The sequence below is a fragment of the Asterias amurensis genome, chromosome 3 (assembly GCF_032118995.1).
Source record: "Asterias amurensis chromosome 3, ASM3211899v1".
NCBI classification, from domain to species: Eukaryota; Metazoa; Echinodermata; class Asteroidea; order Forcipulatida; family Asteriidae; genus Asterias; species Asterias amurensis.
The window spans coordinates 1814652-1838529 of NC_092650.1; the positions used below are offsets into that span (position 1 = coordinate 1814652).

Consider the following 23878-nt stretch of genomic DNA (forward strand, 5'->3'; position numbering starts at 1 on the left):
TCGTTTAGCTATACCGAGTGAGCACTGCTGGGTAGACCCAGGGAAGCTAATCGAATGCACCCTGAATAACACAGCAAAAGACTCAAGTAGGCATACATTTAGATAACAGACAATCCTTCTATTCATGATTTTATTTGTCCAATAAAATTGTGTACATGAAACTTAAAGGTCATAGTGCAAATATACAAATGCAACGACCTGCTGGGTTTCCATTGGGTAATTTGAATTGAAGTTTCATCAGATATTATGTTGGATATACCATTCAAAAAGAATAAGTTTAGACTTTGTACACCTCCAAACCCCAGTATTCAGCTTTTATAGACTAATCTCTTTTAAAGAATTTATAAATAACAAATTTAATTTTGTACATAATTCCTAAACAGTTTACTATGAACCAGATTGTTATCTTTAACTTTCCTAATAGAAGGGGCCCAGAATCAAAGCGAGGCTGAAAGCTTGATAAAGTCTGGTCCCTTTTTCGGTTCAACCAATCAACACTTACAGTTTTGTGTTCATAGGAAACCAGACACACAGCATTTGACTATTGAGCACTAACAGAATCATGAAACTTAATAATCAAGCAACTTTTGAAAAACATGTATGCATAGTAAACATCTATCCCTCCAATGTTTTTGTTTGCAACATTTTCAAACAAATATACATATATGCTCTTGTTTGTTAATTGTCAAAGACCAGTATTCTCACTTGGTGTATCTCAACATATGCATAAAATAACAAACCTGTGAAAATTTACCAATAGTGTCCACTGCCTTTAACACTGTAATCAATTTGCTTACATTATTTTCATATAAATCAAGTATTAAACCAGCCTCGGCTAATTATCATCACACAAACTCTCACTGGCTTCTCTTCATGATACACTTCAATTCCAAGATCAGAGATGTTTATCAAAGCACCTTAAAATATTACATCAGTCATTTACTCTGGCAATCCGAATACTCATAATGAATATCACGTGTTGTCTTCAAGAACATCAGGTGGTTGTATTGATTCTTCATCTTTCTTGAGATAATCGCTCGTTTTGAAGATCTCCAGGGCTTCATACTTGAGTGGCTGCTTAGGGGATGCCCCTCTTTTCTACAAGAGAAGAACAGTACTAAAGGTAAACATAAAATAAACCTTGCATTTTGTTTCCTTTTTCTCTGAACTGTGGTCCAGTGGTAAGACTTGCATGTTTGTGTAGACTTGCAATCACAAGGGCGTGGGTTTGAGTCCTACCAAGCTAACAGCTGATTTTACAATAACTAGACTTAGTATGGTCATCTAGTTACTGAATTACAATTTCTTGACTTGTGCAATTCATAACCATAGTCGTTAACCCAATGTTTGTATGAGAGAGATTGGCTGTTGCCAGCTTTGTCTTGTTGGTAAGACACTCCTCTAGAATTGCAAAGGGCGAGGGTTTGTATTCCACCCGAGTAGAATGTCTGTGATTTTTTTCACAGAGTTCAAGAAGGTACTGAGTATGCAGTGATAACACACATCAGTGTAAGGGTAAAACCAAAATTAATGTTGCCAACTTAGCATTTATATCCCTTTGTGGTAGTTTGCCAAGTTCCCTTGACAGGAAGATCATCTAAACAAACAACCAAACAAACAACCAAACAAACAAGAAGAGAGCTTTACGGACCTGAGTGAAGACGGGAAGTGAACTGAGTAAGTTCTTGATGGAATGGAGAGTGCCTTGTTCCTTCTCTACCTCATTCACCTGTTCTTCCATAGCAGTGACGTTTGTACGAACAACACTTACAAATTCCTGACCATCAAACAGACAAAATTCCTCAAAATGTTAAATGAAAAAAATTGTAAAAACATGGTATGGGTAGCCGATACAAGGACCGTAAAGAGAAAATTACTGATAGTGATACTGGGCAAAGCAAGACACCAGAAACGTTTGCTTACCCTATGGTACAATACAGTTTAAATACAAACCACTTTGCCTCTTTCCAATAAGCATACCTAAGTGTTTAATGTCTTTGACTTGGGTTAGCCAAAAGTAGTTTAAATTGCTTGCCCACAAAGGCTTTTAGAGCAAGCCACTCTAGCTATAATTTGCAAATACATTTTGTGAAAATGAGGGTAAACCTTTCTTTATTTATTTTAATTATATTTTTTACAAGAGACTGCCAAACATCAAAAGGCTGTAGATTGTGAGGGCTACACTAAAACGGCTGTTAACCACAATCAACTGTCGCTAGGGGCACGTTGCCACCTAGCCCTGGTAGGACGCCAGTGCCACTGTAACAAAGGGGTCCAACCTGGGCTAGTTGCCACATACTCCTTGGGATGAAACTGGTACAGGGTTACCCCCTTCCAGTACTGCCCCCTTCACAGTCCTTAATTATGTAGGCATAAGGAGCCTGTGTGGTTAAGAGCAGAATTGTTATAGTTGGCCGGCAGATTTACTTACCTCAAGTTGGTCAATCTTAGTGAATATTTGTTTGATTTCTTGAGCTTTCTCATGGATACCTGGAAGACTTCTGTTCAATGATAAAGAAGAATCTGTGCGGATCTGGATCAAAGATTAACATGATGAAAGAATTCAATTTACAGTCAATAAGGAACATAACGTACTTTATAACTTCCAACCTACTTCCACATGGCAGATGATAAACAGGGTACTAATGTAATCACTAGTGTTCACTAGAGGGCATCGGTTGCATTGATATTTTAAACATGGTTTGTTTAGAAATGGTGGAAGAATTGGTGTACATATAAAGATAAGGAATGTATCAACATCACAAACCAAGTCCAGTGATTAAATTTTACTAACTTTCCTTGTTGCGCCACCACTTTCCACTAAACTTTACAAAAAGGGATATCTCATTGTTTGAGGTGAATTAAAATTAGATATTATTACATATCGAATGAAAAAGTGGTGGCGCCATAAAGAAATTTTTCCTTAAAGCCATTGGACCCTTTCGGTACAGAAAAAAAGTTCACAGATTTACAAATAATTTACAGGGTTTACAGAAGGTAATGGTGAAAGACTTCTCTTGAAATATTAGTCCATGAAATGCTTTACTTTTTGAGAAAACGGTAAAACAATATAAATTCTCGTTAACGAGAATTACGGAGTTGTTATAAACACATGTCATGACATGGCGAAACGCGCGAAAACAGGAGTGGGTTTTCCCGTTATTTTCTCCCGACTCCGATGTCCGATTGAGCCTAAATTTCCACAGGATTGTTATTTTATATATAAGTTGTGATACACGAAGTGCGGGACTTGGACAATACTGTTTACCGAAAGTGTATAATGGCTTTAAATTTGAATATTGTAGGCATTTAACAAAAAACAATTTATAACATGATTTGAACATCAAATCTTCCATTTTATTTTTTCAAATTCAATTCACATCATGATCATTTTATTTTTAAATTATTAAATAATGTTTTTGGAGAACTCTTACCATGTCCACCACTGCACAGAACTCATCTAGTCGAGTCAGCATTGCCTCAATTTTGTCATCCAGTTGCTGCTTCTAGAATAATATAATGTGTAAAAATATACTTTCGTCCGGAATTTGTTCGAAGTTAACATCTCTCCCCATCCGCCCCGCCCACCCATTGCTCACGACCAGAAAACCAGGCAATGCAAAACCACTGCTCCGACTTTTTAATAAACTTAATTTTTAATACTTAATACTACGTAGCCATCTAAATACCTCTCTTTGAGGGTCGACCAGGACATATCCAGCAAAATCCCTTGCTGTTTCTTCTAAAATTTCCTCAGTTGTTTTATCTTCATCGGTTGTTTTATCTTCTTCGGTATCAAAAGTTTCCGATGTCACAGAACTCGCCATTTTGCTTTCTGTATGTTGATGTTTTGCTCCCCTTACCACTTGGTGGCGCTAAAACACTTTTTAAAGGATTTTGTTTTCTCTCATCAGTCACAAAGTTTTCTTTGAAGCATGGGGGCATGTTCTATTTCTATCATAGAGAAAGTGATGGCTTGCCAGCTTCTCCGACCTGTGCACAAAAGAGGCAAATAATACATTATTCACAAGCACTTATGACCAAGATTGTAATTTTATTTTACTTTTTTTTTATACTGCCTTGCAGTATTAATTTTTCTTGAACTAAACCTTTGCCATTGACCTACATAACTAGATAACACACGTTTGTAAAGGAGAAAAATGAGATGAGTCAAAAGTGTGGATTGGCAGAAAGTTCGGATTGAAAACAAATCATTTTGCATTGCTCATGCTGTCAATTTAATATTTGTTTCTATATATTATCCCTAATAAAATTTTGACAGTTTCTTCTGAGCAGATAACAAAAACTGCAAAATATTTGCATAGCGCCACCATGCGTCGGATTTCAGTTACCAACAAGCCAAGCACTCCGGTTTTTGTAGTCACAGCTCCCGGCCCATGTCCGTTTTCGAATCTTCCTCAAAACTCGTATACAGTGTCTCTGCTTCGACGTATCTGAGATCCAATTCAACCTGGAACCTTAGTCCAAAGCTCGGTGCAGTTCCAGACGTGTAAGTATGCGTTGTTTATGTTTTATTTGATTGTGGAAGGGTTTCATTTTTATGACAAGCAGACGACATTTTACACGTAGACGAGGCGGGCTACCGGCTGTGTGAGAGTCGCATTGTTTTTGTAGGGAAGGCGTAGGGGAATCGTGGTATTGAATTGTACAGCCATGACAACTGACTCTATCATGACCATGATCGACTGTGTTTGGGTATGGTAACTCAGCTGAAACTTTAAAGCTAGCTGGTTTTAAAAGTCTCATAAATGGGGCAAATCCACTTTGTTTTTATGGGGCTACAACATTACAAGCTGGTAAATATTTGTTCAGTTCAGGCTGATGAAATTGATTGTTTCTCACCCCAAACCGGCATGTCTGAAAATTGTAGAAAGAAATTGTGCCTATTAATTTGTTTTAGTTTTATTGTTTTGAATATACTAGTAATAGTAATCCAATCCTTTTTTGTCTTACTTTTTACCAAGTAGATTTTATGCTAAAGACTATATATGTGTCAAAATTGTTCACTTATCCTATATAATACTATAACAGATTAAACGATTAAACAAATAAGGGTGTCCAAATTTAAAACAGGGTGTCCACCAGTCCTTAAAACACACAAACACCCCTCTGGCTGGCTAACATCATAGCCAGTCTGTTAACCCAATAAAGCAGGTCAACTAATAGGATTAATGGACAATTATTTATAATCAGGGTAAAGCATTTGTAGTCATGGCAACCAACAAGACTAATTAAGTTGATTGGCTTGAGACTGTTGAAGACACTGTACACTATTGGTAATTGTCAAAGACCACTCTTCTCACTTAGTGTACTCAACATACATAAAATAACAAACCTGTGAAAACTTGAGCTCAATCGGTCGTCAAAGTTCCGAGATAATAATGAAACAAAAAAATACCCTTGTCACACATAGTTGTGTGCTTTCAGATGCTCGATTTTGAGACTTCAAAGTCTAAACTTGAGGTCTCGAAATCAAATTCATGGAAAATTACTTCTTTCTCAAAAACTACATCACTTCAGAGAGAGCTGTTTCTCACAATGTTTTATACTATCAACCTCTCCCCATTACTCATTACCAAGTAAGGTTTTATGCTGATATATATTTTGAGTAGTTACCAATAGTCTCCACTGCCTTTAAAGTTGTAGATGTACACCAAGTCACCAAGTTGAATTGTGTAAATTAAAGAGCTTACATAGATAAAAAAGTAGCCACAATGGAACTTTAAAGAAATCAAATTTGAGTTTATTTTTAGTGTGAAAATCCATTGTGTTGGTGGAAAAACAAAAATTAAACTGCATTTAAAATGTTGTATAATTTTATCCTCTGTATGGTTGGACTGATTGTAACTTTGCTACAATGAAAATAAATCAACTAGCTCAATTAGTATTAGGATTTATCGTAATATTTAAGACGGCTTTGTAACCAATCTCTTCAGAGATGAGAAATATCTTAGATTTTAAATAACATTAATTGTTTTTGAACATTTTCAGCTAGGGTTATAATTCAAACTCAATGTGGCCTCTGGACACGACTGTTGAAATATTTTGAGTAACCAGTATAAACCAATATAATAGAAAATAATCAACAACAGAAATATCAAAATGCATTATAAAGAAGTGGAGATTTCTGTAGAAAGCCAAATTTAAGATTCAAAGTTTCAGTATTTGATATAACTATTTAAAAATGGGAAAAAAGTCCCATGAAGAGTTTTTCGCAAGAGTTGTTGGGCTAAATATCTGATGACGTACATTTAGTGAGTGTGTGCGTCAGTAAAACAAAGTTAAAATTAATAAAACAAAATTGGTTTCATATTCCCAATTTAATTAAGAATGAATGCAAACGTGGACTTTGCGGCTGAGGTTTCACAATTCAGTAATGCATGAAATTGAAAATGAATAATATTGAAAAACTATAAACTTCTTCCCTGGAGTCAACCTAAAAAAAAATTGAGGAGAAATGCTTGGTCAATGGAAAGGGTAGGTTGGACAAATGTTTTTTTTTTTTTTTTTAATCCTTTTTTTCCCCCTTTTTTCTCCAGAAGACGATCAGAGCATACTGATCGAAACGTCCAGTTGAAACCAACGGTTCTTTTCAGAACCACCCCAACTCATTCGAGATACATGTAGTCATTACATGGTGTTACCGCAAACCTTTCATATAGATAGTAGTTGGTTGATAGTCAAACATGGTAACAATTGTCATAATGAACTTAGTCATTGCCGTAGTGCTCTTTGAATAGTTCCAATAGAAATTTTAAGTAGAAGTGCTCTTAGTCCTTGTCTCCATAAATTTCTTTTAAAAAAAATTACATTCCTTTCCCTTAAAGGGTCTATGTAACTTTTGTAGGACAAAAAACACAATGTCCACAGATTTACACTAAACTTACACAGTTTGAAGATAATGATAGTAGAAAGCTTCCCTGAAAATATAACGTGCTGAGGTGCTGTAGTTTTGGGAAAATGAGTAAAACAATGTCATGAAAATAAATTCGTCTCAAAAACTACAGCACCTCAGTAAGTAATATTTGAAGGGAAGCTTTCCACTATCATTATCCTCAAACCCTGTAAGTTTAATGTAAATCTATGGACATTTTGAAAAAGTACCCAAATCCTTTAAAACAACTAAGTTTTATCATATTTCTGTGAATCATGTGGGAGGCTCTAGGTAGGAAGATTTAATACCCAAACCTCTCTACAGTATCGTCCCAACTAATTACCATTCTTTGTCGTCTCCAGACAATCCATTGTATTTTTAAACCTATTGTGTGATTACACTCCCAGTGAATGTCCCCACATCAGGTGAGTCTCTCAAGATGTAATACTAAAAAAGTGTATTACAATAGTTACCATGACTAAAATCAATAACCCACACTGACGTCATATCATCTGCAAACAAACTTTCTGTACTCTTCTTTCTATAAATACATTCACTAAAAAGGGAGACATGAGAAGACGAATAAAGCGCTCCTCTCAAAGATATGTGTATATACCGGGTCAAACAATTGTCAAACTATTTGAAAGGTTTCTGAGGAGGATAGAAGGAGAGGAGAGAGTGGTCCGCCAAGGAGCAAGACAGTATTGATCTTCAAGGGAAGTTGTCTCTTTCTCTACGAGACAAACCCTTGTCATTCGCCAGTGTGGACATCCAGGTCTTGCTTGCATTAGAGTATCTAATCTTAGACCGGCGTATTATCTTACTTTCTGCCTCTTTGTTCTGTGGACATTTCTATTCAGGAGCCCTCAAGGATCTAGCTTTTGCATCCTTCCAATGTTAATCAGCCATGTACATACTCGGGAATCCAAAATGGTTTTAAAAGACTTGTCAAAAGGCGAGCCGACATTTTATCTCCCCCCCTCCCTGTTAGCCTGTTAGCCACTGATGTATCTTAAATTTTTGTTACATGTTCTGTCTTGTTGACAAGAATTGGACCATGCAACTTTGACTACCAGTTTTGGTGTTTTTTTGTTTTTGTCACTACCTTAGAATGAAAAGATATTAATTTCTCTGATCAAATGAATAGATTCTATTTAAAATTTAAATCAAAATTATTGTCAAAAAATCAGATATTAACAAAATTTCAGCTGAAACAACTGGTTATTTGAGTTCATTCCCCTCAAATTCAGAAACCTTTTTGCGAAGTAAATTTGTCAGAGAGTACTTTTGTTACTTTCTAGCCTGTAAGGGAATTTACGTACAGGGAAAAAGCAGTTATTTTTCCATTCAATGTGAAGGATATGAAAATTTCTCAATTACTCTTGAGAGAAAAAACAAAATCTATTTCTGGAACCATTTCTTTGTTGCATGGATAAGGCGGTAAACAAAGGAATTATTTGGAAAATCGCCTCGCGTTGTCCTTCAGTATCTTTAGACCAATCTGTGTTAATCTACGCCGAGGGAAACCTGACTTAACCGACGCATACCCTTGAGCCAAGATTATTAACGTCAAACCGTGGATGGATGAATAAGCCATCACAGGGGTTAAGGAGAGCTGTTAAAAACACAGAGGAAATTACATACGTTTGCGGGTGCACCTTGAGGGAAAGTAACACTTTGAAAATAAAAATTACAAGACAGTGCGCAGTAAGAAGTCTGGATGTACTTTTGCTTTTTTTTGTATAAATCACCTAGTAATTTTGTTGTCACTATATATGATTATTTTTCAACATTTATATAGTGCCTCTCCAACGATCAAAGCGCTTTACAAAACATTTATTTTATAAAGCACTTACAAATATATTATATAAAACAGTGAACAAAAATACTCTGCACAAAAGCAAAGACTTTTTAACAATATGAAGATAGGGGGGCCTATTCTTAAAAAAAAATATAAAAAAACAAAAAAAAACTAGACAGCGAATGTTCAAAGATAATTAAGTTACTAATAATATATGTACAATGTATTAGCATTTTCAGGACAAACAGAAAAAACTGCTCACACTATATTTACTTTAAAAAAATAATTGTGAATGTAGCCAAATTTTGTAAGGATTTTCCCCAAGATTTGTCAAACCTGGGGGGCATTCTTTTACCCAAATAATTTTGTTGTCACCAGTATCAAACAAAACACAAAATTAATCCCGATGACAGGAAATAAGTGAACTAGACCGATGTTTTTTGCCTCAGGCAACTTAGCTCCAGTAAAACTCAAGGTAAATTTGATTTGATTCAAATTTAATAGATGTTAAATTTGCATCGGGGATAAAGAATATCAATTTTGGTTTTTACCCATACACCGATGTGTGTAACACACATCGGTGTATGGGTAAAAACCAAAATTAATATTGATTCAAATTCATCTACAAATTATGATTTCTTAAATTAATTGAGCACCCTTATGCCTACAATCAAATTATTCTTCAACAATCCTCACTTAGATAATGAAAACAAAATTGGTGTATCACTAAATGTTAATATCTTACTATTGGCTTGTCAAAACAGACACTTAAATTATATTTCAGTTTTCATTTTAGCCTTCTGCTTGAGTCGAAACGTCAGGCCATTCAAACTATTTTGCATTTACACCTTTAAGTTCTTTTGGTTGGTAAGCAGTCTGCAATGTCAGCTAAATCTATTTTCCAGTAATAGTAATACTAAGTCAAAATGTTTTTTTGATTTTGATTTTTATTTTTTGTTAACTGTAAACAAAATGGCTGTATATAAAATAAAAGAAAAAGACTTTGACTTTAATTGGACCAGGTGTTCTGTTTTTAATAATTTCCCAGTCTCCTGTTTAGATTTATGTACATTTTGTCACATTTGTTTTATGTACATGAGAGTTGGTTGGGATTTGAAGCAGCTGGTTTCTTGATGACAATTACATGTTCGGTCTACAATCAATAGTATCACCAAATTCATAGGGATGCTAAATCTTTTGTATGAAATTATTTTCAGGGGTCTGCCTTATTCACATTGTGGTCATGTTTTTAATTTTAATTTGTAACCATAGTAGACAGGTAGAGATTTAGTTTTGGTTGAAAAATAAGTCTGTTTAGTGTTTATGTTTAAAAATTAATATTCTTTATCACCGATGCAAATTTAACATCCATTAAAACAAAATGTCCATCTGTTATTCTGCCATTTTCAAGATTTTTCCAAAAAGAGAAGCAAAAAAAAAAAAAAAACAGGGGGAAAACCTAAACATTTTACGTTACTCACAAACTGGCAGGCCTGTATTCTTCGTTTTTGAAAGGGCAAGGGCACCAAGGCATTTTCTCCTAGAAAAAGGGCACCCTATAAGGAAAATTGTAAATTTCTACTGGGGCATTTCTTCATGTCATTAATTTTTCGTCTGAGCTTTTAAATTTTATTTTAATTTTTACAATTTATGTACCCCCAGGGTTAAGTGTTGATTGTCGACATTTCACAAAATCAATGATCAAATCATTAAAACAATTATTCTAATTATTGCCAATTCATGAGATTGTCAGTATTCCTTTTCCATAGTGTTTGGTTGATTTTGCGGTTAACACTGTACAGTGAACACATAGTCAAAGGCTACTACACTAACAGTCAGTGCACACTTATAATAGTTACACCTGGCATGGTTGGTCTGAAGATTGAACTTAAGATATGCATGCCAAGTATCCGTCTTAGATTATCATCCACCATGAACTATAGTGACAAGACACTCGCATTAAATATGCTCACTGATTGATCAAATTTTAACATAGCGGTAGCAAGATAATCTTAAATCTACATGAAGTCCAGAGGAAAACAGCCGAGAAATAATTGTTATCAATGTATTTTTCACACTTCTTCTTGGTTTTTCTCTTAATGCAGGGATTGATGTTTGCGTGGAAGCCTGCAGTGTATAACAAAGTCTGATTGGAATTTGAATTAGTGTTGGATTTACGTTCGGTAGTTAAACATACTGCCAGGGAGTATTTACGACAAGGCCTCGTCGCCGAGCGGGATCTGAATTCTGAACAGGGACGATTCATTGAAGTGCATATGGGATTTCTGTTATGTATTTTGTAGTCAAATGAACAGTTGATCTGTGTCAAATCTCATTACAATAAAGCATGAGCTACGTGAATTAGAAAGCACAGCTCCCTGTATCGCCGAAGATCGGAAACTTCACAACACTTACGGCGGCGTGTTGACATCTGACGGATATTCTATGGACTTAACAAAAGGGGACTGAATGTATTTATGAATTGACTTGCATGTATGGAATAGAGCTCAAGCATAGCGTAGGTGTAGCGCAACTCCTCTGTAGCCGTTGATGTGTGTAGGATCATTCAGAAGTTCTTGAAAGGGATTACACTACTAACGATGGCTGACACTGTCGCTATTTCTCCCGAAGTGTGAGTTGGAGAAGGTTTTAAGGACTTGAATGTACATTGACCATCTCTTGTGAATCAGATTTTTGAAAGAATGGGCAGTACCTGCTCCTCCTCGCAGAGTGTGAACGGCGAAACCTCCAGTAAAAAGTAAGTAAAGAACAAACTCAACCTCTTTTCTTTTCTCTTCCTAAATTTAATTCCCACACATTCAGGATGAGATTGTCCCTAACAAATATTTCCATTTTGTGTGTATATTTTGTGTTTGTTTATTTATGGGTTTTTTTTTTTTTCCGTTTTGGTCCAAAGTTATATTTGTTTATAATATTTTATTTTGTCTGTCATTTGTCTAATCTTTTTATTTTATTTCATAGTTTTACAGTCAACTTAGGTATATGATTATGATTTTCAGGCATGATATTTTTCCTACTTTAGTCTGTTTTTCATTGTTTTTTTTACCCTTGGGAAAAATCAGAAAATGTTTGATTAAACAAGCCTGCATGCACCATGTGTACTTGTAAGGTCAGCAATTATACTAATTTCTTTTTAAACTGTCCTACTTTTCTCAAAGGACCAAATATCATGCCTGGAAAATTTAATACTGAAATAAAAGGTTTGACATATTACCTTTGGAGTCCTTTTTAGAGTTTTGATTGTGTATGTTCTCATTTTGAGAAACGGATCTTTTAATTTAACAACCCTAAATATTATGTTGTAGTCTGCCTTTCCATTTATTATACAACGCAGTGACACATTTAAACCATTAAGTAAACAACTCCCCATTATCTGGACATCAAATCAAAGTTAATTGATAAAGCGACTGACAAGTTTTAAAGTAAACCAAAATAAATAAAACCAACACTAATATTTAATGTCAACATTTCTTTGAGAGCCTAATGGCAAGATGCAGACAGTCAACAGTGCAAAAAGGGTAAAGTAGTGTTTTTTAAATATTTTTTATTTGCAAACCATTTAAAGGCAGTGGACGCTATTGGTAATTACTCAAAATAATTATATTAGCATAAAAAACTTACTTGGTAAAAAGCAACGGAGAGCTGTTGATAGTATAACACATTGTGAGAAACGGCTCCCTCTGAAGTAACGTAGTTTTCCACTAAGTTTTTATGCTAACTTTTTTTGGGAGTAATTACCAATAGTGTCCACTGCCTTTAAACAGTTTCCATAACTGTATGTATTTTGATTTGCTTGTTTCAGAAGCATAGCCAATAAAAGTTGCTTGAAATAAAAAAAAAACTGTTCATGGTAGTTATGAATCAGCCAGAATCGATAATGAATATTTTGCTTGGATCATAGACAAGTCGATAACACCAGAGATTTCCCGAGCAAATTGCATACTGACTTGAGATGAGTCGTCTGAGGTTTAGGTGTCGGTTCCCCCCAAGGCAATTGCATATTAATATCTTCAATTTTAATTTATTACACGGGTCAAGTAATTTGGTATATAGAGCTGCACCTGTGTTCTGTATATTGTAGGTCTGGTCAACTACAGGTCAAAGAAATGTCCTAGAGCAGAAACTGCATCGAAACTAATGTAGTTTACCTTTTTGATTGATAATATCATAGTCCAAAAAACTAAAATGGTATTACTCAATTAAAACATCTTGAATTTTTTGGTTGTAATTTTTAAATAATTTTATCAGCCGTCTTGGTGACAGTGTGTCTTTTGCAAATGACCCGCCTAACTTACAAGGTGTATATTTGTAAAGAGATGTGTTTCTCTGTTTTTAAACCAACTTCCTTTTTTTTTGTGGTACAAAAAGATTTTTTTTTACACAATCAAACTGTGAACGTTTAATGTATCTTTGTACATATACGTTTGGGTTTTTTGTCGTACAAAAAGTACTCAAACCCTTTAAGTCAGTTAGATGCTAGTTTTTATGGTGTAGAGTTATAGAATAATGGTTAATGCAGAACGCATTAATTATGAAATATTGTCATAATCCCTTGAAACACGTTAGTGTTATTTTTCTTTCGAAAGGCTACACTTTACTTTTTTATTTTTGATTATTCATCCAGCACAATGCAGAAGATTACATTTCAAGAGCACTGGTCAACAGCAACTCAATTTGTGTTCTCCCTTTCGTTATTTCAGTTTCATCAAACTAAGATTTTTAAATTATTTATTATTCCCATGGAGAAAGAAATTTTATTCAAACTGCTTTAATAGACAAAACTACCATTTGTTTTGTAAAATCAACTACTCTTGGAATTATATGTAAAGAAAAAACAGCAAATGGCAAAAACAGGAATTTCAAAATTGTATCAAAGCTAAGCTTCAGCCCCATCTTGGTGTACTCCTTGTGTACATATGTAATGTCATTATTCAATTAAGCAGTTTGGATATAAAAGAAAATAATAAGAAAGGTCTCTGCTGAGGTAAAGGGAGTTTAGTAAGCGCTGGAGTATTGTGTGAGGTAGAGTGTTAAATTTGTACGAGGTTTTTGGCGTTAACGGTGAAAGCACAAAAACAAGCAATTGCGGTCCGGGCTGTTGGGTAGACTTTCAGACTTCAAGGTCTGCCGGACGTTGAAAAGAATGAAGAGAACAAAAATAAGATCAAAGCCATTCAATCAGTAAGATATAATTTTCAATTTTGAAGGAGTAAAGTGTCTTCAAGGTCTGTGGTGGTTCAGCGGAAATAATAACGATAGAATCTCTAGCCGAGCTATTCCATGAGGCGATGAAGAGGTTCTTGACCGGAATTGTGGCGGTTTTCTTTAAGACTTGGATTTAGATAAACATGGTTCTTATTGGAGATACACTGAGCACCTCTTGAAGAAGCGAGGGTTAAATTCTGAAAGGTCTGTAGTACAGAGAAAGAGATTCATTAATCCTTCTAGGGATGTCTGAGATTTGTAACCAAAGAGAATTTGAATTAAAGTTGCCTTGGATTGGTCGAGTTGGTCTTTGAAAAGCGTTTGTAACCGTTTGTTATAAAATGCATGGTTTGATAGATAATTTAAAAGTAGAATACAATGATCCACACAAGTATCACTTGAAATAGCGTGGTCTTCCTTTTACCTCGTCGACAAACACTGTCGGCCATTTATGGATGGCCGACCGTGTTAGTTTGCAAAGTAAAAGGAAAACCCCCCAATTTCGAGGCAAATTTGTGTGGATCATTGTATTCTACTTTTAAAACATCTTTCTAACCATGTGCATTTTATAACAAACGGTTACAAACGCTTTTCAAAGACCAACTCGACCTTTAAAGGTAGACAGTGGCGATTCAGAAACGGGGAAAGGTTGTGTTGTGAATAATAACAGACTGATTTATAGTTGTAACATCATCAGACTTCATAAAAAGGCCAAGTGATTAGATTTCAGTGAATTTTGTTTTCTTCCATTATTTTGTTTTTCTTTCTTAGCCAGGCCTGGAATTTCATCTTTAAGAGGGTAAGACCGCTTTCATTTTGAAAGGAGCACTTCCATTAGAAAATCTTCAAGTCTTCCGTTCATGGGACACGATTCCAGGCCTCCATGAAATTCCAGGCCTACCCTTCACTAAAAAAACCTTAAATAATATTCACTCATTCAAAATGTCTCTCAAAACACACCTCATGTCAGAAGCGTTTCAAGTCCCTTTTAGTCCATTCCCCTTTATGTTTTTCTCTTCCTATGTTACAACGCCTCGAGCACATTTGCTTGATTTGTGCGCTTTATGAGACTTCGTTATTTATTAAATTCGTTATTAATTTTGTATTATTATTATTTACTTGAATCATTTTCTTGCACAGAATAAAATTATTCAAGATGTTTTAGTTGATCCCAATACTGTAGCCATATCTCCCACGTCATCAATAATAACCAGATTGAGGCTGAATGGGAAAAAGTCTGTTCCCTTTTTGGTATGATGAGAATCAGTGCCATTGATTGCTGATGCGCAAAGGGAACCAGACCAACATGGTGACTGCATGATAAAGATCCACATCACTTCATTTTATGGTGCTGGAAGATTTTTCCATGCAAAAGGATTGTGCTGATTTGATTTTAGAACGAGCAAGGACAACCGCCAACAATTTTTATAGCATGAGAACGAAAAAAGTAAATGGTTTGGGAGTTTTTTTCATGGTACATGTTAATGTCCGGTCGATTTTGTGGATTGGTCTACCAGTACGTTTCAATTACACACTGCAGAACTACAGACTTGAAAATTTGTGCTCAGGAAAAAACAAATTGTCATGCCTGACTGGAGTGAGATTACCAGTTCATTATGATTTCAATATGGAAAGTTGGAGTTGGCTTTCCCAGGTATCCATGGTGATATTGTATTTGTAGCGTCATCGCCATGCAGATGCTCAACATGTCAGCGTTGGAGACGAGATGTGATGAGGCAAGGGAGAGATAGTAGTTCAAGGGATGTTGCATCCGCTTCTCTGATGGTTATGTCGTCGCTCTCACACACACTGTGTTTCATCATCAGTCACTGTGTTGATTTAATAATTAGGGTACATGTAGACGGTTTTTATGATGGGGCTGTTATGCTGTACGTGTACATTCGACCATACGCGTGCAGAGATTATGCTGTTTGTTGGATGGGAAATTAATGTACTTTAACTCAATGTCTGCAAACCGTATCTATGTCTGCAACTCTGCGTATCCATTTTGTAAATATTTCTATTTGAAGTAGAAATCGTTCAAACTTTAAGATGAATCAAAAAGAATCCATCCACATTCAGATGTTTGCTTTTCAGTCAAGTCTGGCTTCAAAGCATGCATGTGTGAATGAACTAAGTTCTCTCCTTTTGCCAAAGGCATTTTATATGCTGGAAACGATATTTCTAAACAACCTAATTGAATCTTTGCAAAGTATGGGGGCGGGCATGCAAACCCAGATCTTTGTTGCTTGCATTATTCTTTAAAGGAGAAGGTGGTTTGGTTATTGTTGGAGCAGTTAGTCTATGGTCAGAGACAATGATATTAGAATAAAGTCACACCACTACAAAACAGCTATAGTTCCTGTCAATAGGCTTCCTCTAGAATCACTGACTCGGCAATATACCGTGCAAGTCTCGTTCGTAATATAAACTTTGTTGGGGACCACCTCGGTCCCGCACACATTGCTTTTACGCTGGAAGGAAACCAACTCGGGCACTATAACAGGTCCCGATGTCTATAAAGTATTTCGGGCTAGTTGTTCCTTAGATGTAATGCGTCCGTTTCCTCTGTAAACCTTTGTCACAGTATTGGTCTTTTTCAAGTAATAAACCACAAGGGAAACTGACTGGGTAATATTTCAAACAGTTCGGGTTCATACAAAGAAAAATTGACTGGAGCAGGACTTGAACCAATGACCTCCTGATTAACGTACCACTGCTCTCTACCAACTGAGCAATACAGCTGGCAGTCTCCCTGTTAGTCAATATCTTTGTTCAGGGGTGTCAGTCAGAAGCCATGCAACTCTTAATAGCCAGGTATCACACCCAAGTTTAGGACACAACCTGGGATGCGACAACCAGGGGATCACCTTAAGGGGATGTGACTTTGTAGTATTAAATATCAAATATCTATTAAATATCAAGTAACAAACCACAAGGAAAAACTGTCTGGGTAAGTCTTGGCGATTCTTTAAGTCCTGGTCTTTCTTAAGACTACTCCCATTGGCATCCTGGTGTCTCATCTTGTCTTACATGTATAATGGGATCATTTGATGGGTGACTTGATGAATCACAGAGTTCAGGAAGTTGAAGATCGATTTCTTCTGTGACTGGTATGATTAAAGCAGTTGGCTGGCTTCAAGCTCAGCTGGCGATTGCCTCCAAAAGAATAAACTGACAAGCCTTAGTGCATTGGGAGTTTTGTTTGCCTCTGCAGCATGGCCGAGTGGTTAAGAGCACTGAATTCAAGTTTTGGTGCCAAGTCACCAGAGTGTGGGTTCGAATCCCTGCAAGATACTTTACTATAATTGCTTCTCTTCACCCAGGGGTATAAATGGGTACCTGCGAGGGTAGAGGTTGTTATTGTGAATGAAAAAGCCTTTGGAGCGATGTAAACTGTTGCCCAGGTTGTATACTCCCAAGGGAGCTGAGAAACATAAAAGGGATGTTATTGGCCCTATGACCAGGGCACTAATGTAAAGCGCATTGATACAGTTTTTGTGAAATGTGCTATATAAGACTGAATTGTTATTAATTAATTAACTAATTAATTTACCCCTCACCCATGGAGGTAGAAATGCCTCACCTACAAAAAGTTTCAAATCCTATTTAAGCCAAAATTGTACAGATGTTTTTGAATGCTTTATTAACAGTTCCATGACAACCAGATTTTTAAAAACCAAGAATGATTTGGGACTGAAAAATCTCATAGTCAACTTAAACAATAAAACTCATGAATTTGTTGAACACTATTCTACGGTTGATTTCAGGTTATGTTTAATTTATTGTTTTACGTTTTAAAACAATTGACGGTTCCATAAACCAAGGTATATTTTGCCTTTAAAGCTGTGTAAATTGCACACATGTTATCCCCTTTAGTTTTGACACAAGTACTATGTAGTATGCATCTCTGAACGTTACCCACGAATAGTTATTGTCTACTCAAGTGTAACATTCAAACCTTCCTTTCCTCCGGGCTCTGCTAAATAGAGAAGAGACAAATTTAATTTATTTCAGACGCATGGTTCACGTGTTTGAATAAATGCAGTCGGGCCTGTATGCTTCATTTTTGAAAGGAAAAGGACACCAAGGCAATTCTCCTTTGTAAAGGGCACCCTATGAGGAAGTTGTAAATTTCTACTGTAGCATTTCAAGGGCACCAAGGCAATGACCAGGGGGCATAGAGGCAATCACCTTTGTTGCCCCTGTGAAGTACCAGACCTACTTTAGCATAATGTGATCATGATACACCTAAACCTGTTGACTCTACTCCGGCCTTGCCTAAAGCAAAGCAAACAACTGAATCCATCAAATTCAGGCAAAAATATGGTATGGATTTTGGAACATTATGGGAACAGTAATTAGGGATAAGACCATTTGCTTTTGCCTGGGAAGGGTTTTTAATAAATGAAATCTGAGAGAATATAAAGAAAGAACGCAACAATAACATTCCTTTACACTAAGTATAGAGGTAGGATTCTACCTCCATCATGCACTAAGGAAGCCAAAATATTCATACACTGCAATGCCGGATTAAAAACAAGTAAATGTGATATATAAACCAGTATAAGGTCTGCTAACCAGGTTATATTGGATTAGCTCCACTGAGTTATTGGATTATGCTAACAGGTTCTTGTGGCTCCTCTGGTGTAAGGTAGCACTCACATTGGTTGGTTGTACATAAATTTACTTTTTTAGATGTTATGCGTTCAAAATTAATGATTGAAATTTTTTGAATAAATTCCAGTTTCTGAAAATGTTACTAATTAATTAAACCAGATAATAGTGTGATACCTTTTTTACATACTTCAAAGTGAATGTTTCTCAAAATGCTTTTTACTCTCAAAAGCTGCTGTAGGCTTTTAACCAATATTTTTTATTGTCATTAATTTTAAGAGTGATTACAAAAAACATATACCTTCCCTTTAATTTTGAAATGAAATCATTTAATCCCAGACAGTGTGTCTTTTTCATTTAGTCCATATATTCAATCCACGCTCTAATACTGCTGTACTGGTAATTAGAAGTCCCAATGTAGAACCATGACATCATGGAGTGTTAATTTATAGCTGAGGACAGATGTGGTACTTCTCACTACAGGCATTCACACTGTGTAATTGATCTCCTTGGTAGAGAGACGCAAGACCCCAGCCTTGGCTGCTTTGTCACCAGGCAACCATGTTAAACAAGGCACCCACAACTGATGTTTATCCACTCATCACCTGTTATTGTAAGGGAGTTTGGGAGCAGGATTTCTTGTTTGAGTGAATGTCACATCTGCTTCGCTACCGCACCATTGAGCAATTGTACGATGGACTACATATGTTCCCATTGGAGCTGTACATAAAATCAACTGTGATCACGGAGGAACAATCAATCGTACACGTTTTTGTACAGTTGTATTCAACCGTGTGTAATTCATTTGTGATAAATAGTCCATATTCTATTCACATTAAACGGGCGCTTGTTTGTCTCCAAATTAGTCTAATTGGTCGCTGTTGAACTGGTTCAGAAATTAAATTTAACAATGGAAAACACTACTTAATGATGTAGATATGAAATTATGTCAAAACCATTTGATTTTTGGCTCCACCTGTTTTCAAAGGGTTTTGGTACCTTTGGTAGATCAAGTTTTTGGCCATGACATGAATCCCTACTCACTGTGAATGAAGATGTATGTAATATAATTTACCTGTAGAAGTTTCAGCTTCAATAGTCGTCAAGTTTTGAGGGGGAAAAAAAAGATAAAATCACAGAGCATTGTTTTTACGGAGAGACGCGTAAAACCGTTGTACATGTTAAAAATAATTTTCATCTCACTGAGACAAACATTTTTGTGTGTGAAATAGTTTTACTCATTTCTCAAAAACTACAGCACCTCGGCCAATAATATTTCAAGGGAAGCTTTCCACCACCATTTTCTTAAAAACCGTGTAAGTTTGATGTCAATCTGTGGAAGTTTGTGTTTTGTACCCAAACCCTTTAAAGCAGGACTACATGTACACTGAGTGCACATTACGTCTCATCTTCATTTATGCAATACATTTTAGTGATTAGAATATTTTGCAGACGGGTTTATGAACATGGTGATGTGACTAACCGATGACTTGTATCTTAGGTCCAAAGGACCTAGAGGCATAAAGAATGTGTCATAAATAAAAGACAAATAACCTGGCCCTGGTATCTGTGGATGTGGATGCTCTAGAGGTTTTCTCCAAGGTTTGTTCATGGACAAAATATATTTTTTAAGTGATGACAATTCAGAATAATCAATGTTAAAATTTTGATATTTTATTCAACCATATGCATCATATAAGGCTATGTCTCCACTAAGAACACTAAAGTACATGTAATGTCTTAGATGAAGAAAATATTTTATTTCAATGCTCTCCCTGTTTAGAAGATCTCTATGACTTTTCCTGGCTTTCAACTTTCAACTTGAAATAGTAGTTGAAATAGCAGAGGAAATTGCCAAACAAATTGTTAACCCTGGTTCATACAGCAGGCAACCTTGTTCGAAGGTTTCCTCAGGCTTGCGAGCTACAGTGATTAAGTTAACTTACGAGGCATCCTTGGTTTCACTACCAGAAATAAATAATAATGATAATAAATATGACGAGGGTTAATAAACAAGGGTCTTGGGTCAGTGGCTATATATAGTGGTCAAGTCTAAGAAACAGTTCCTTTGGAACATGCCATCTTCATTCAAATTACATAATCTCGTTATGAGAATAAACCAGTACAACCTCAATGGCCTTCATGAGGCTGCATTAAAAACTGTAGAATTACTTTACTTTTAAATGATCCAAATTGGAACCACTCTCTGTCAAATTACTTCATCTCCTGTTACAGACTTAAGCCTGGTTCATACTTCCTGCGAATGCGAAGCGAATCTTGACGTCACTAATTTGCAACAAATGATTTGCATCAGTTGACTTGTGTTCAACTCCTGCAAAACATTCGCTGCGAAAACAGCCCTGTGACGTCAGAGTTCGTATCGCATTCGCATTCTCAGGAAGTATGAACCATACTTAAAGGGAAGGTAAGCCTATTGACCCATTTCACCTGACGTCATCATCAGAAAAATATTGAATACGCCATACTGGTGGGCAATTTCACTGTGCGTTTTCATATATAACTCTACGCATCGAGTATGCTGTGCGTTATGCAGTGAAGTGCGCGTTTTAGGCGAGGCGGCATTAATACATGTAAACCTAACTGCCCACCAACATGGTGAGCGTGGCATCAGTCGCCGCGTGTGACACGTGTGCAAGGGGTCAATATGTTTGGTAACAACTCTTAAAATTGATGAAAAAAAAAAACTTATTGGTAAGAAGCCTGCAGTAGCTTTGGATGGTAAAATAACATTTTGAGAAACATTTCACTTTGAAGTAATGTGGTTATGTAAAGAGATATCTGTTTTTATACTGCAGAATTTGAATCTGAGATGTGTTTCTGTCAGATACCATTCTCAGATTGTTTATTCCTATTAGGGATTATTCTTCCTGCTTGGACATATTCACTCAGACTTTTTGTGTGATACCTCAAGATATGACCACCTTCTTAAGTGAAATTATCACAGGTTAATTTTTTGTATGTATCTACATTTATATTGGATTAAACCTAATTGAACATTTCCAAAAATCAAAGGTATACTTTGCCTTAAAAAAGAATGTTTGACAATGATTCAAAAACTCAGAAGTCAGTTTTTTTCAGAGAACATAATTTCCAAAATGAATCAATCTAACGTCGATGCTCGGGAGGGGCCTTATATCACACCCATCATGATTTCTCAGCTGCCAGTCTGCCAGATCTAAGCTTTCTCCAACACGAGACTCAGAGGTGTGCAAGATTGCAGAAAAAATCCATCGTTCACCTTCACTTTTAAAATGAATCTTTGTTTCAATGACAGCTATCTGCAATATAGATTGTGAAGGCAGCCAAACACTTGTAGCTTGTAAAAATCTATCATTTCACCTTCACTTTTTAAAATGAATCTTCGTTACTATCTGCAATATGCAGGCCTGGAATTTCATTCCTGAAGGGGCTCAGCAATTTTCCTCTGGTGCGGGGAACTTCTATGAGGAAAGTCTAAATTTGTATTGGAACTTTGCAAAGGCCACCACAGTCAAAAGCACAGGGTACCATAGCAACTGCTGTGGGTGCCATGAGTTTTTTTCGAGGCCTGTTTAGACCGTATTGAATGACCTCTTTTTTGCTATTAAAGTCGCCATCTTGTAGGGCAAGCCGTATGTGCGTCCAATGCGTACATCAATGAAGCCCGCAGCATGCAACATTCCCAGTTTGACTAATTTCTACGGCACATGCACGCACACAACCACGCACACGCGCACAGACGCCATGTTGTAGGTCAGATATTTGAGCGGTGACGTCATATTCAATACGAGGATTGTAAATACAGCCAAACACTTGTAGCCTGTTAACATGTCATTCCAGATTCTCAGAGAAGTCTCATTGGCTGGAACTCACACTAGCCATGCCACATCACGTAGCAGTGTAAGAGCGAGCATTGTCCTCTTTCTGTTCGGCTACATTACCATGCCTTTCAATGAATTGGCCCAGTTAATTCCGGTCTGTAATTCCATGACTGGGGATCGAATTCTCCTGTAATCAGTCGTTCACGCTTCGGTGTGGTGACCGCATGCACTGGGTTGTATTATTAATTTATGTGGCTGATGTATTTTTAGTTGTCAACCGCAACATTTGGCAACCAGCACTCGTAATTGTGTCTACTCCCATGATGACTACAGCATTTAGGTTAGCCCCTCTTAAAATTCTATTTTATTTTATTTATTTGAAAGCGAGGCAATTAACAGGAAGATTTATTGTTTAATTCTAGAGCCTTATTATTTTTGTTTCTTTCTCTCAAGCAAACTCCTTTTCCCTAAGTTCTTTTTTGATGCATGAAACATTGTGTTTCTAGGTTTAGGGGAAATGCTGTGAAATACATTTTGTAGGGTTGTTTGATTGGATTAAAAACAGAACGTTGTCTTCCTCAAAACACGCTTGGGGAGACCATTCTTGTTCTCATACTGGACCATCTTCTTGGAATGCTGTTCTACTTAATGTCATACGTAGTAGATACTCTCTCCAGCTTCAAACCAACCTGAAAACTTACTCGCTCAGTTTCAGCTTTAAGTACCCGTCATTAGCAGAGTTTTGTTTTTATGATGCGCCATGTTTGAGACTAACATAAGTTGTTTGTACATTGGCTGTTAAAAGGTGTTGAAATTGAGTATTACGTGTGGTTTTATACCTGATAGAAAGGGATGGGCAACATTCCGACCTCGGTCGATTAGAGAGAGAGAGAGAGAGAGAGAGAGAGAGAGAGAGATAGATAACTGAGGTGTCGTGGTACATTTAAGAAGACAATGCTCATTTTTAACAGCACATTCATTTATCACATAAATGTTGAATGTGTGTAGAAACATGGAGGGAGAATATTATTAAGTTTCCTTTAGCAATTTTAAAAAGCTGCAGTTCGTCTTTTGTTTGAACATTTCTATGTATCTGTACACCATACTGCAAAATGTATCTGTACACCATGCTGCAAAATTGATAAGTTTATGTGTTTTTCTGATACTGTTTTGTAATCACACGATGAACTAAACAAGTTCTAAAGATTTAATACTTTGTTTAGTCTTGATTCAATGAGATGGAATCAACCAATTCCTTTAAGTTCAAGAAGGTGGTGCTCTTACTGTCAAGAGAGGGCTCACTTCACATTAAGAAAGACAGTTGAGACCCCAAGCAGGCATTGTAGCTGAAGCCTGTTCTCAAGTGACTACTTTGCCATAAAGTTGTTGTTGTTTTCTTTCTTGCTGAAAAGTGTGTTTCTGAAGAGATTTTCAACCAACCATGTTTAAAGGGATTGTTTTTGGAAGTAAGGTAAAACAACTTTCATCCTCTCTAGCCTAAATTAATTTTTTTTTTAC

At 36.2% G+C, this 23878-nt stretch overlaps 2 protein-coding genes across 5 annotated transcripts in view; one reads left to right on the forward strand and one right to left on the reverse strand.

Annotated features, from left to right (window-relative positions):
- Window positions 1–112: 112 nt before the first annotated feature.
- Window positions 113–3921, reverse strand: LOC139934940 (biogenesis of lysosome-related organelles complex 1 subunit 4-like). Its single transcript, XM_071929370.1, has 5 exons — window positions 3690–3921; window positions 3435–3506; window positions 2432–2533; window positions 1652–1777; window positions 113–1098 (listed from the first exon to the last, which is right to left on the reverse strand). Exons 1-5 carry the CDS (start codon window positions 3825–3827, stop codon window positions 973–975), a joined length of 564 nt encoding a protein of 187 aa, XP_071785471.1. The 5' UTR covers window positions 3828–3921; the 3' UTR covers window positions 113–972.
- A 451-nt stretch (window positions 3922–4372) lies between these two features.
- The window catches only part of LOC139934341 (NACHT and WD repeat domain-containing protein 2-like), a 62222-nt gene continuing 42716 nt past the window's right edge, over window positions 4373–23878 (forward strand). For 2 of the 4 annotated variants that reach the window (XM_071928518.1, XM_071928520.1), the window contains exons 1-2: window positions 4373–4510; window positions 10802–11454. In XM_071928518.1, the coding sequence (XP_071784619.1) occupies window positions 11399–11454 (56 nt within the window). In that variant the 5' untranslated portion in view covers window positions 4373–4510; window positions 10802–11398. Of the gene's footprint in view, window positions 4511–4676; window positions 4818–10801; window positions 11455–23776; window positions 23827–23878 lie in introns of those variants that run through there. The other 2 variants (XM_071928519.1, XM_071928522.1) reach the window with 2 other exon arrangements.

Coding starts and splice junctions, on each gene's coding strand:
- LOC139934940 (XM_071929370.1), bottom strand. CDS start 3,827: ATGGCGAGTTCTGTGACATCGGAAACTTTTGATACCGAAGAAGATAAA. Junction 3,507..3,689: donor TGGTCGACCCTCAAAGAGAG/GTATTTAGATGG, acceptor ATATTATTCTAG/AAGCAGCAACTGGATGACAA. Junction 2,534..3,434: donor TCTGTGCAGTGGTGGACATG/GTAAGAGTTCTC, acceptor TCTTTGATCCAG/ATCCGCACAGATTCTTCTTT.